The sequence below is a fragment of the Mesocricetus auratus genome, unplaced genomic scaffold, assembly GCF_017639785.1.
Source record: "Mesocricetus auratus isolate SY011 unplaced genomic scaffold, BCM_Maur_2.0 Super-Scaffold_100010, whole genome shotgun sequence".
NCBI classification, from domain to species: domain Eukaryota; kingdom Metazoa; phylum Chordata; class Mammalia; order Rodentia; family Cricetidae; genus Mesocricetus; species Mesocricetus auratus.
The window spans coordinates 73218859-73233302 of record NW_024429194.1 but is presented as its reverse complement, the minus strand read 5'-3'; the positions used below and the strand labels follow the sequence as shown (position 1 = coordinate 73233302).

The 14444-nt window shown below is 37.7% G+C and overlaps 1 protein-coding gene across 5 annotated transcripts in view; it reads left to right on the top strand.

Moving 5' to 3' along the window:
* The window catches only part of Cntn1 (contactin 1), a 267254-nt gene that overhangs the window by 172663 nt on the left and 80147 nt on the right, over nt 1-14444 (top strand). For all 5 annotated transcript variants that reach the window (XM_005067129.3, XM_040753939.1, XM_005067128.3 and 2 more), the window contains exons 8-14: nt 1308-1407; nt 1561-1742; nt 4829-4953; nt 5551-5668; nt 6429-6579; nt 8769-8896; nt 13714-13895. In XM_005067129.3, coding sequence (XP_005067186.1) covers nt 1308-1407; nt 1561-1742; nt 4829-4953; nt 5551-5668; nt 6429-6579; nt 8769-8896; nt 13714-13895 — 986 coding nt within the window. The remainder of the gene's footprint in view (nt 1-1307; nt 1408-1560; nt 1743-4828; nt 4954-5550; nt 5669-6428; nt 6580-8768; nt 8897-13713; nt 13896-14444) is intronic.

Below are 14444 nucleotides of genomic sequence, written 5' to 3'. Positions count from 1 at the left end.
ATGGATATAAATTCACATCTCTAATTTTTCTTGTTTTTTAGGTTTTAGTTATATCTTCATCCTAGACTGGTCCCATAAAGATCTCCAGGATGTCAAATGTTCACGGCATAACCCATTGCTGTTCCACAAAACACCCTCATCCTCCTAATACTCTTCAGCCCAATTGGCCGTGACTGCTCATGTTTCCTAACAAGTAGTATTTGCATGCATCAAGTCTCCCCTTCCTGGGATGTTCAGAACAGCTAACCCTGTGGCTTTTAATTAAATCAGTATGTGAGCCACCAGGGAGTTCTGAGAAAAACAGGAAATGCAGAGTTTGATTCCAGAAGCCTTATAGTTGCCAGCTAGGTCTCACCTAGACCCAAAGGCAAGCTCGAGATTACTCCTTTTGCCAAATCCCATTGCTATTTACTCACTGACAAAATTGATCTCAAAACTTCTAATACCGTGTTCCCTGGCCTTTTGCCTTGCACGCTTAGCTGACCTTTAGGTCATATATTTTAAAGTCCCTTCACTTCCTCCCTATTTTCTTTAATTCTCTGTACCAACACCATCTTGGAGCTTTGTCATGAACTGGTTCAATTCAGTTTCCATTGATTGCTCAATATTCCCCTATCCACTCTGAGATTCTGAAGTCCTTATTTGCTGAACGCTCTTTCAGACTGTTTTGTTTTTGCCTTCTGTATTATCATAGCATGTTTATTTGTTTATTTTTATGCAGTATAAAGCATACACTCATGCTTTGGTGGGTAATAATGCATTCAGCCCTTTGGAACCTTCTTCTATCATATTTTAGTACTGATACGCTAAACAAATGGGCATTAGCACTCTCAGAGTAAGAGTGGTGATATTATGGTAACGGCCTCTTTCTGTCATTTCTCTTGCTCTGTTTCCTTGGTTTCTGATGGCAATTATTCCATTTTCTCTTTGTGTAATCCACCAATTTTCTCCCTTTCTTCGTTTTCTTCCTTTCCATTTTTCATATTCCCATTGCTTTCTTCCTTTTCTACCTTTTCGAGTATTGTATATGTATTTGTAGCACAGGCCACAGTATTTTATCTGAATTTGAAGTCCCTTAATAAGACATTGAAATTCTGTAGTTGTATCAGAATGTGTGATGAAGTACATATTTGCACACATTGTACTTAAACAAACAAATTTACATATTGGGAAACAAACAATACCTATGTAGAGAAAAACTTCCATATTGGTCCAGTTCTAAACTAAAAAAAATTATGATATTAAAAAAGAAAAAAGATTATGAATAATATGTTATAGGTGTCTATGTTTTCTTTTTTATTAATTAGGAACAACAAAGCCATACCCTGCTGATATTGTAGTGCAGTTCAAGGACATATATACCATGATGGGCCAAAATGTGACTTTAGAGTGTTTCGCTCTTGGAAAGTAAGTATGCTTGTGCTTTTCATTGACATGCATAGAAGCAAAGTAGGTTTTATGTCTTTTCAGGAAACAAATGACATAAATGCTTAGCAGTAAATGCCAGGCAGTCTTCTTCAAACACTGTGGATCTTGAATTTTCCTATCTTCTCTTTCAAGCCCTGTCCCAGATATCCGGTGGCGGAAGGTGCTAGAACCCATGCCTAGCACTGCTGAGATAAGCACCTCAGGGGCTGTCCTCAAGATCTTCAATATCCAGTTAGAAGATGAAGGCATCTATGAATGTGAGGCTGAGAACATTAGAGGAAAGGACAAGCACCAGGCAAGAATTTATGTTCAAGGTAGATATTTTAATTTTCTATGAGTGCCATCAATGAAGAACTATCATAGAATGATTAATCATTTTAAATGATGTGGTATATAGTACATTATTTAGATAAACATTCAGATATTTACCTTATGTCTAACTACGCCACAACTCTGAGTTACAGATGGTATGAACTTCTACTTTTTATATCATGAATATAGTAATAGGTTAATAGTTGTTGATAATTAAAAAAACAATGTTGCTCATTTAATCTACTATCATTCTCTATTCTTCAGTACCTTTATTTAGATAAGAACTTATGCATTATGGCTTTGAGTTTGAGCCAGTGGTTTGCTAAGTTTTAATGTGTCTCAAAATTCCCCAAGGGGCTTGATAAAGTACTGGCTGTTGGGCTTCCTGTAGAATGTCTGACTCAGAAGGATATCGTGAGCTTCCGAGTATGTATTTCCAAAACACTCTAGATGCTCATGTTCCTGAAGCTAGATAACCCTGGTGTAAGGAATCATCACTTCTTATTTTAGCAAAATTATTTTGATGCAAGTCTTTTACCCACCAGAGTAAGCATACCATGGAAGAGAGGAAAAATTTTGGCAACTCTTGGAATTTCATTATTTCTTAAAATTTATTAAGTTTTATTTATGTGTATAGGTGTTTTGCCTGCATGTCTTTATGTGTATGGCATATATGTCTGGTGCCTGCAGAGGCCAGAAGTGGGTATTAGGTCTCCTGGAACTGTAGTTACTGATGGTTATGAATGCCGTGTGCATACTGAGAATTTAATACAGCAACAAGTGCTCTTAATCACTGAGCCATTTCTCCAGTCTCAGAATGTTAGAACTTCTTGAGGCTGTAGTCATCATTGCCACTTACCATAATATGAAATAAATAACTAGGTTTCAATTAATTCATTCTGATTTTTTGTTTGTCTGTTTGTTCAGTGACACGGTCTCTATATGTATCCCTGGCAGTCCTATAACTCCCTACCTAGACCAGACTGGCCTCAAACTCACAACAATCTACTTGCTTCCTTTACCTCCTGCTGTTTTGTTTTGTTTTTAACTACTCTGTTTAATGCTCTGTTTATCTTCTGCTAGTCTCTCACAAACATAAGTTTTGACAAAGTCAACTGAAGTCTAAACAATTTGTCTCCATATCCAACTGCATTCTCTCTTACTTCGCTCCACTTTGTTTTCATGAATATTTCTCTACTGGAACCCTTCTTCTATAATCACCCAGAATATCCTGTTGCTAAAGCTGATCATCCCTCCTCTCTATCTGATTAGACATGATAGCATCAGCAGCCACGCTTGATTCCCCCCCCCCCATACTTCACTTTCTGTTCTTGGCACCTGGATCCTACACTTAATTTACACATACCATTCTCATTTTCCCTTCAGAGTCCTCCTGTTCATTACCATTGTAACACTGAGTATCAGAGTCAGTAATTGAACTTCTCTGTATCCTTCTATGGTTTCATCCATGAGCATGATTGTAAAAATCTACAGCCTTGGAGATCTACAGACTTGAATATCCAATGACTCAACATCATTAACATGACATGTAACAAGTGTATATGGAATGGCTTCTAGGCAGGGAACCCTTGAATGTCTTGAGTAATATTACTACTTTTGTACTGGGTCTATCTATTATACATAAGGTTTCAATACACTTAAAAAACTTCACTCCAGGTTCTCAGCAGAGTAAAATTCTGAACTGTCAAATATCTAAGGTCTTAAAAGGACCAATGTGATAGAGCAGGTAGGTATTTGTATGAGGTCATTAAAAAATAACTTCATTTCTCCTTTACTAGTAAGGTATCTTAATTTTTATCTGTATGTTTAAGCAAACTATCTTCAAAAACTTTATAATGAAACCACAAACAGACTTCACTGAGGTGATTCAATTATTTATTCTTATCACTGTATTATGTATTATAACATCTATGTGTCACCCTGGGGGACCAAGGTAGCAAGGATGTCATTAAAATATTGAAGAGATGCTGTACAAAATAAAACGTGTATTAAACTAACAAATTCACCAGCATCCAATTTCTGAAAGCTCCTCTCATGTGTTACAAACAAATGTGGGGACAACAAGAAGCTAAATCAGATTGACACTGTATAGTATGCATAAAGAGACACATGTTTATCTGTGTACTGGCTTAATACTGATAGCCAGAAAATATTTTATGATTTCATATATGTGTATGTGTGTATATGTTTCTAGTAAGTTGTGTATAATATTTTCCAAGGAAATTGATATAACACAAGGTTTAACTTTCAATAAAAAGGAAATAGTCCTCTACGCTAAGAGTTCTCTGTTCCTTTTCTTAGTTTATAATATTTACTTACATTGACTTGGGCTGCTTAGATAACTGAAATACTTAACAAGACTGATTTTTTTTTCATGTAGGAAACATTCTTTTTTCTTCGAGGAGATTTCTACCATCTCTTCATTTTTTTACAACAACTAAGTAGATAAAAATAAGAACTGAGATTGAAGTCCAAGTTCATTTCACTTGAGCAAGAGTTTCCCCAGGGACAGCTACTAAAGGAGCTGTTGTATGAAGTGTGTTAAGTTGCCCAGGTCATTGTTATAGCTGGAGCAAGATGCTAGATCGGTCAACACACAAAGGCTCCATTAAGAATATAGTACGTAATGTGGAGAAGGTAGGAAGTCCCAAATTTTCATCCAAAAGGTGAATGAATATATATTATACATAAGATGCTTCAGAAGTTAAAAGCACTCCCTGTTTTCTCATAGCACCAGAATTCCATTCTCAACCCCCATAGCAGGTGGCTCCAAGTGCCTATAGCTCCAGCTCTAGGGGACCCAATGCCCTCTGGCCTTTGGGAGCACCTGCATGAATATGGTGCACATGAGTCATGTAGGCACACCACATAAATAAAAATTATCTAGATGCATAATTACTAACTAAATTAGTCATGATGCTCCATAATAATATATGGTTTTTGTAGAATACAGACCTGTATAAACATACAATATCCTATATATTTGTCAGAATAGAGTTAATAAAATGAAAAATTTAGACTCTTGAGATTGTGATGGGTACTGAGACATAATGTTCCTTCGTTGCAGCATTTCCTGAATGGGTAGAGCATATCAATGACACTGAGGTGGACATAGGCAGTGACCTCTACTGGCCTTGCGTGGCCACAGGGAAACCCATCCCTACCATCAGGTGGCTGAAAAACGGGTATGCGGTAAGTATGCTGATGTGTCTTGCTGTCCCTGAATCTGTGTTCAGGCAGTCACAGGCCAGTCACTAGACTAAGGGTGCTTGGGCCCTGAAATACAAATCTTCCTTGAGAAACAAAACTATCTTGTTTCAGTTTCAACAGCTTTCTGTAATGGTCTCTTTACCTCTCTCTCTTTTTCCTTATTTTTCCTATGCTTCACTTTCCCCCTTCCTATTGAACCATGTCCACTCATACTGTCCCCTCTTTGCCACTGTTTCCCTGACCCCCACAGAAACAGAGGTAAGAGAGACGCGCTAAGTCCTATCTTAGCCTTGGGACAAAGGACAGCAACAGGGTCCTTCTCTACCTTCCCACTATAATCTCCCAGCTGGTCCAAAGGGGAAAAGGTGGACTCTCAGCTCTGTAAGATGAATAGAACAAGAGCCACTGGGCATGGTAAGTGGGTTGGTCTTCTCGATGCCATGAAAACCACCCCAGTTTGTGCATCTCAGCAGCAAATGGGAGTGGATAAACACAACATAGTTCAAGTGTTAACCTCTAGCTGAATGGAGAGTTTCCGTCCATGTTCCTCAAAGCCATGCGATTTCTTTTACTCTTCAGTACCACAAAGGGGAACTAAGACTGTATGACGTGACTTTTGAAAATGCTGGGATGTACCAGTGCATAGCGGAAAACGCGTATGGCTCCATCTATGCAAATGCCGAGCTCAAGATCCTGGGTCAGTATCCTTCCCAGTTCCTTATAGGTGCTTATCAAACAAGCAGCATATAAAACAGTGAAAGAATATCCATAGCTCACATTCAATTTCACTTGGCTTTTATTAGATGTGCAGCTCAAGTTGGCTGCCTATTTATAAGCTCCCAGTTATGAAAATTCAGACTAACGTATACATGAAATAGACTAAATATTAGCTGTAAAAAGCAACTGCTCTTTTGAACTGAGATGATGTTATTAAATTATTAGACAAAAAGTTATGGATGAAATGCCCATGAACTACAACTGATTATTTGTGTTGTAATAAGAAGTAGCTCAAGAGAGAAAGACGCCATGCCACACAGTTCAAGCAGATGGGTTTTATTTTATTAAGGGAAAAGGATTGTAAAAAGGGAAAAAGGGGAGGGGTACACTGATCTCCAGGGACAGAAGCAGCAAGAAAGAGGAAAGAGAGGCAAAGGCGGGGCTAGGGGTGGGGGGGTGAAATAGACAGAGAGAGATAGGGAGAGGGGGGGGATGGGAAGTGGGCAGGGCCCTTTACAAAGGGAACATATTGAATAGGCACAGGTGGTACTCTTAGTGGCAGCAGCTGAGGGTGTATCTTGTCAGAACTCCAAAGGCAGGCCAGTAAAATGCCTAAATAGTAAAAATATGTACCTCAGTCTTTCCTATTGATTACTGATCTATAAAAGAAGCTACAATCCAGAAGTAATAATTGGGTTTGTTAGCAAAAAGAGAATGATAATCCTTTGTTTACATTGTAGCTTTAGCTCCGACTTTTGAAATGAATCCTATGAAGAAAAAGATCCTGGCTGCTAAAGGAGGAAGAGTTATCATTGAATGTAAACCCAAGGCTGCACCGAAACCCAAATTTTCATGGAGCAAAGGGACTGAGTGGCTTGTCAACAGCAGCAGGTCAGGCCAGACTGGGATGGAGTTGCCGTTCACTGGCTCCTGAGCTCTTACAATGTTGCTGTGCTTAGTGTCTTTAAGAATTTAAAGTCAGCCTAGTGGCTTCCTTATGGAGTTTCCAAGTTCAATTTTTGATTACTGCTTTAACTCATGAACAATTCAGTGTCAACAATCACTTTATAATAAAGTGTTCATGTGCAAGAATTTTTGAACATTGTAAATAATATATAATTAAATATTTGTATTTGTAAATGATAAATACAAATTGAATTGTTCAGTATTAAAGTCTGAACAGTAGTCATTAATAATAAATATAATATATTTGAATGAATAAAGCTATAAAAACTTGTCCAAAAATCTAATTACTCTTGTGTCTGCAGAGTGCCTGTTCCATTTTCATGCTATATGAGAAAATATATGAAGGAATAAGTATAGCAAGTATGCACAGCGGGTGCATAGTCATTTGTCATTATTGAGAGCCATGCGGTACCCAAGATTATATGTACTACAATTTGTAGGCTGGCAGGGTAGGTGGTCTTTGGTTCCCGTATCCACAAACCTGACCAGTGCCTTGCTTGTGATGCTACACGGATATAGCACCATTAGCTGAAAGGAGATTTAAGGTTGCATTACAGTCTTATGGAGCTTATGTGTAACCCTGTCACTGAGTAAAATCACTGACTGAAATGTAGTGTGATATAGGACTCTTTGAACGTGATAAAGATCAATTTAAAGCATACAAATATACATGTCATATGTATAATGTATCATATATAGTAACATATATAACATATACTGTATCATACATAGTAATTTATATGATATAGTAATACATCTTGTATATTATATAGTAATATATTATATGCTATATATCATTTATAGTTATATATGATATATATAAACTAAAATTACTACGGGTTTTATAGTAAAAATGTCATAGCTTTTCCACTGTTGACTGTAATTTTTATTTCTGTGCAAAGTATATTAAATGAGGGATGGCTAGAAGTTTGACAAGTACTTGAAGTGATAGGAAACATTAGTATCTGTACTGTGATAACATGTACAATGAGCCCAGTGCCAAGACTGGATAAGCCATCTGAGAGTGGCATTTGTTAGTGGCAATGTCTAGGAGAGAAAGTAGAGATGGAGCTGGGTGAAGGCTGGAGAAACAGTGGATGAGATTCAGGTCCAATTTCAACATGCAGAGTGTGAAGGAAGGCAGAGAGCTTTGAGTGAACGGACTTGGGTTCTGCACAGTTGGACGAGACAGCGATAGGGCCCTAGTAAAGTGCTCGGGCTGAAAGTGCTTCGAAGAGGAGTTTCACGTCCACAAGAGTCAGCACTCATTGCAAAGTCCCCAGATTCCCAGTCAGAGTGGTATCAGGCTGTGGTCTGGGGCCTTTACAAAACACAGTGACCGGGGCGTGGGACAGTGGCTTACTACATTTCTTAACATTTGGAGAAAGAGACCTGGTTTTGAATCCTCTTTAGCAACAAAGAAACACTATGCTATTTGAATGTTTCCTTTCCAATTTTGAAAGAGATTCTGAAATACACTGTAGGTTAGAACCGGATAATGAAAGAGAAGGGAGGGAATCTTATGACACATTGGAGCAGGATTTCAACATTGATTAGTAAAACAGAGATATTCTGATGTTTTGTCAGACCGTCCTTAAAGAGAACAAATAGTATGTTGTTTTTGAAAACTGTGGAAGATAGAGTTTAGAAAATGATTTAGTTTTTAAAAAGTACAAATGACTGAATATTTAATATTGGATTTATGTATAAGAAAATACAAAATAAGAGACACATAGCCAAACATTGGGCCAAGCTCAGGAAATCCTGCTAAAGAGAGGGAAGACAGACTGTAGCAGCCGGGGGGGGGGGCGTGTGTGTGTCAAGGACATAACAAAAAAAAAAGACGCGCAGAAACAAGTAACCCAGGATCATAGGAGCACAAATGAATCTGCCTTAGGGACCTAGCAGTCATCTAGGAAAGTAGTGAACTCAGCTTCTCAGCTATCCGTCAACGTTGAGAAGGGACATCTGAAACACAGGCTAGACTGTTTATGCTTGAAATGTCTTACCAAGAAACTGGTATACAATGGAATGTTAGCATTGGTGATGCAAGTTCAATATTAATGCATGTTATTAAATGAGTTTTGTGAATTGTGTGTTTTTTAATTTTATAGAATACTCATATGGGAAGATGGTAGCTTGGAAATCAATAATATTACAAGGAATGATGGAGGAGTCTATACATGCTTTGCAGAAAATAATAGGGGAAAAGCCAATAGCACTGGGACTCTGGTGATCACAAGTAAGGAATCTTTTGATATTTGAAACGTGTTTTCTTTAAGTGATGATGCTTTAGTTTCACAGTATGACATATATGTCATTCAAAACTAAGCCTCTAATACAGTCAATGTAGTGATGTTTCCTTTTCAGAAGCCTTCTGGGTAAGGTTTTGCCTCTGAGGAATTGTTACAGATGTGAAAACATCCTCTTACTATGCAGGGAGGATCAAAATATATTGTTTTTATTCCTTTTAAAAATCGTTTTATTGAGTTTGTTCTTTTACAATTTTACACATGTGCACTCTGATTGAAATAGCCATCATTTCCAATACCCTTCCCACCCGTTATCTGCTTCCTCTCTAAAAGTCCCCTTCTCATTCTAACAGCTTAGTCACGTTACTGTGTTAAGACCCACTGAGTTTAGCCTGTGTCATCTGTGTGAATATGGTTTTGGATCTTTACCTGTTGGAACATGATAGGCATCTCAAGTGGACAATCATGGCCCCTCTTCCAGATCCCATCAGTAACCAATAATTACACAGGGAGCGGGTGGGCCCCATAAGCTCAGGCTTGCGTAGCCTCACTGTAGACCATGACAGCTGCTATGCCATCATGACTGCCTTGGCTCTGTCATGCCCAGAAGACAGCACTTCAGAACTCTTCTATCATTCAGCGCTTCATTCTTTCCAGCTTTTTGTCAAGGCATTCTCTGAGCTTTAGAAAGCATAGTATAAATATTCTGCTTAGGGGTAAGCAGTCAACTGCCACAAGCATACCATAATTGCATAAGTGGGCACATCTTCAATGATATTGTAGGCCATAGAGCTTATGGCTGGGTAAGACTGTTGATGCCTTATCTCTTCCAGCACTCTACATAGCATCTTGTAGCAACATGAATGCTAGGCAGCAGGCAGAAAACTTCCAGGCTCAGTTCCAGCTTCATTTCTCCATAGCTTGCAACTAAAGTATGTGTTAATTTTGTCCATAGGCCTTGAAAACTAGTTATAGTGACAAGGAACCTGTCTTATTTGGGAACCTCTGGCCCATGCAATAACTCATCAAGAGGTTTTCCCTACCTGCCACTATTTCTTGTTTAGCCACCCTTGATTTTCAGGACTAGCACTCTCTAGACTGAAAGGATAACTCCTCTTCTCTTCTCTTCTCTTCTCTTCTCTTCTCTTCTCTTCTCTTCTCTTCTCTTCTCTTCTCTTCTCTTCTCTTCTCTCCTCTCCCCTCCCCTCCTCTCTATTACTTCTCCTCTCCCCTCTCCTCATTCCTCTCCCCTCCCTTCCCATTCCTTCCCTTCCCTTCTCTTCTCTTCTCTTCTCTTCTCTTCTCTTCTCTTCTCTTCTCCTCTCTTCTCTTCTTCTTTCCTATCTCTTTAAACTCAAAACTCTTATTTTTTAACTAGTATGTTTTGTATATATTTTTCATAGATCCTTAGCTTTTGTTGACTCTTTATACATTTCCATTTGCCCCATCTTTCAAAATCCATCTCTGACTAGCCTTTCCACTCCCTAAATTTCTTCTATTTGTTTCATATCACCTGTGAAATTCTATCCCCTCTCCCTCAATGGTCCTTTTCTGGTTTACTCACTTCAACAGATACCCTAATTTAATCATGAAAATCTAAAGATTTGAAACTAGGAACTACATATGAGAAAATGCATATGTTTTTTATCTTTTTGAGCCTGGGTTACCTTGCTCAAGTTTTTTTCTTAGTCTCACCATTTCAGCTAAAAATCTCATGTTTTCATTTTTCTCAGTAGCTGAACAAAATTATGTTGTATGCATGCACTACACATTTATTATGCATTCATCAGATGGTGGGCAGCTAGGCTGATTCCATTTCCTAGCTGAAGAAGCAATGAACATAGTTATGAAAGTATCTTAGGAGAAGAATGTAAAGCCCCTTGGGTGTATGCACAGCAATGGGCTAGCAAGGTTGTATGAGAATTCTAGTTCTAGCTCTTTTAGGAGCCACTGCACTTATTTCCATAGTGGCTACCATACAGTAAGTAAGAATTCCTTTGTATCTACATTTTTGTCAACATTTGTTGTCATTTGATTTGTTGATATAGCCATTCTGACTAGGGTAAGATGGAATTTCTTAATAGTTTTAATTCTCATTTCTCTACTGACTAAAGATGTTGAACATTTTTGTTTATCATCCATTTTTATTTCTCTTGATGGTTCTCTTCAAATTGATGGCCCCTTTTATGGATTGGGTTATTTTCTTGATGTTCACTTTTTTAAGTTCTTTATTATGCTAAATATTAATCCTCTGTCAAACTTATATTCTGTGGGCTTCCTTTTTGTTCAATAAATGGTTTACTTTACTGTGTAGAAGATTTTAGTTTTAAGAGATCTCATTTGCCAATTATTGGTCTCATTTCCTGTGCTGTCAGAATTCTATTAGAAACTATTTCTTATTTCTATTTACTTGGAACACCCTGTTTCATCATTTCAACATAGGGTAGAGTCTGTCTTTGATAGGGAGGGATTTCTCAGAGATAGAAAAATGATGGATATAGCTTTCTAATCCAGTCTGCACACTTGTGTTGTTTGGTTGGGAAGTTGAAATAATGGATATTCAATGTTATTATTGAAAGATGTATGTTGGTTTTTGTCATTGTCAATCTTGTGGTTTTTCTTTTCTTAGTCTTTCTCTTCTTAACCACCGACCTAACATTGTTAATTTTCCCTTATAGTCTCTTGAATATGTTTATTTTTCTCTTCAGTCTAAGGTAAGGAATACTATTCTCTGTAGGGTGGCTTGGTGATAATAAATAATTTTAGCCTGCTTTTCTTTTTCTTTCAGTCATGATCAATAATCTTAGTGGGTATAGTAGCCTGCATTGACATCTGTGACCTTCCAGAACTTGTAGGACATCAATCTACGTCTTTTAGGCTTTTAAAAATCTTCATCAAAAGATTAACATCCTTAGAATTGATGGATGTGATGTGCCTTTATATGTGACTTAGTGTTTCTTTCTTGGATCTTTCAACACCCCTTCCTTCTTCTGTACATTTAGAGTTTTGACTCTTTTTTTTTTTCTTTTTTCTTTTCTTTTAATTTTAAATAGCTGTTTTACATGTCAATCCCAGTTCCCTCTCCCTCCCCTCCTCCCTCACTCCCCTTCCCCCCCCAGCCTCCCACCCTATTGCCAATTCCTTCCACATAGGGGATATCTAGAGTCTGTCATTTCACTCTGGGTAAGGTCCATGCACTCCCCTAAGAGACCAGGCTGAGAGAGCATCCCTCTTTGTGCTATGGGCACATGATGACTGTTTGTATTCCAGGGATAGACACTAATCCACAGCTCAGGGCCCCTTAGGTTGCCCAGGCCTTCGGATTTCTTTAAGATACTATTTGGCTGTTTGTTTGTTTGATTAATTGATTTGTGTGCTTCTTTCATCTGAGTGCTCATCTCTTCCCCTGAAGTTCAGAAATGTTCTTCTATTAGTCTTTAAAAATATGTTCTGTTCCTTTAACATTCATTTCTTCTCCTTTATTCACAATTTATAGATTTGGGATTTTGGCTAGAATTCCTTTCTAGAGGGGATATAAGCAACATCTTCCCCTTCTGAGAGCCTAGTGATAAACTGAAGCATGGTTCTGCCAAAGTTCTCTCTTGGGAACCAATGCTTATTGAGCTCCTTAGAGAGCACATGTGAGAAGTTGCTTGCAGGAATGTGAGTGCTCCTCCCCCAACAGGCCACATCTGAAAAATCTTTACCTAACAGGGGTGAGGGCTTCCCATAGCTGCATAGATGGATTCCCCCTCCCTAGTTTTTCCAACATATAAACCTAGTCCCCCTATCTGAGCCACATGCATTTAAGGCAAGGATATGTGTAACAGGAGATAGGGAGCTGATAAATACTCAGGAGGTCTCATGATGTTCCCCAGCCCTCTATGAGGGGTAAACATAGTCAACAAACTGAGTACCAATAATCATTTGCAAGCTATAAGACGGGAACTACTTAAGACAGAGATCACTTATCCCAGAGGACAATCACTCACAACAGGGCTTTATATACTCCCCCTAATACTTTGCATTATTTTGTTCATGGGTCTTTAAAAACTTAGTATTTTATTTGGCTGAGTAATCCAGTTCCTCTTCCTTATCTGATAGTCTATCTTCTGCTAGATATATTTTATTAGTGAGGCTTTCCACTAAAATTTTTAATAGATATACTGAAGTTTTCATTTTAAGTTTTATTTTAGTTTGGGGTTTCTTCAGTACTTATATCTTTCTATTGAATTATATTTTCATATGTCCTGACTCATTCTCATTATTGTATTCAACTGTAATTTATTGACTTTCATTTTAATATTTACTTGTGTCCCCTTTGAGCTCCTTAAACATATCCATAATTGTTCTTTTGAATTAATTGTCTTGTCATCTAAGTTGGTCTCATTTGGGATCATTAATGTGGATTTAAAAATTTTTGGAAGAGGTATTTCATGTTACTTGGATTGTGTGTGAGTATGTGTGTGTGTGTGCGTGTGTGTGTGTGTGTGTGTGTGTGTGTGTGTGTGTGTGATGGGCCTTGGAAATCTGTAGTTAGATTGTTGGTTGTATCTTTTGGAATAAATATCTGGCCAAAGTTTTTTGAATGGGCTTTGGGATCTGAAGTTATTAGCACCCTTAAACCGCATTGTCGTGTTTTGGAAGAGCAGATTGGTACTTGAAGTTCAGTCTGAAGGCCACCTAGAGCTTGTTCATGCTGGATGGCAAAGGTATGAAGATGGCAGGGTTTCTACAGTACCAGACAATATGATGCCTCATGTTGTATTTAAATGTTATCTACTCTTTTTTATTTCAAAACATGCAGATCCCACACGAATCATTTTGGCTCCAATTAATGCTGATATCACAGTTGGAGAAAATGCTACAATGCAATGTGCAGCATCCTTTGATCCTGCCCTGGATCTCACATTTGTTTGGTCCTTCAATGGCTACGTGATTGATTTTAACAAAGAAATTACACATATTCATTACCAGAGGAATTACATGGTATGTGTTTTTTATTTCATGTTATTAATATTCCAATGGTTCTTATATGCCTGCACTAAAACTTTAGTTATGAGTCAGAGAAATAGCTTAGCAGGTAAGTAGGTCTCCAAGCCTCTGGACCTGAGTTTAATCCTTGGAACCTACATAGCAGAAGGAGGTGATCAACTCCCAAAAGTTGTTCACTGGTGAAAATGTGGCATGTCTTACACACACAACCACGCACACACACACACACACAAATAATTCATTAAAAATTCAGAAATACAATAGTATCTTATGAGATTTTAATTTTTAATGGGATGGCATTCTTATAGAAAGCTTTTAATTTTTATTAAATTAATAGTGGTACTCTGAAACATTTGTAAAGGGCTAGTGTTAAAGAGTTTTGTAGAGATATTTTCAAGCATTTACTCATCTCTAGGTTTATTTTACTTTCCCATTATATGATTCTTGTATTGATGTGAACTTTAAGCTATTAAATTTGTAGCACAAGTCCCAGCAATTTCACTCTAATTCCAATGAGAGAAAACATTGAACTTACACCAGGTT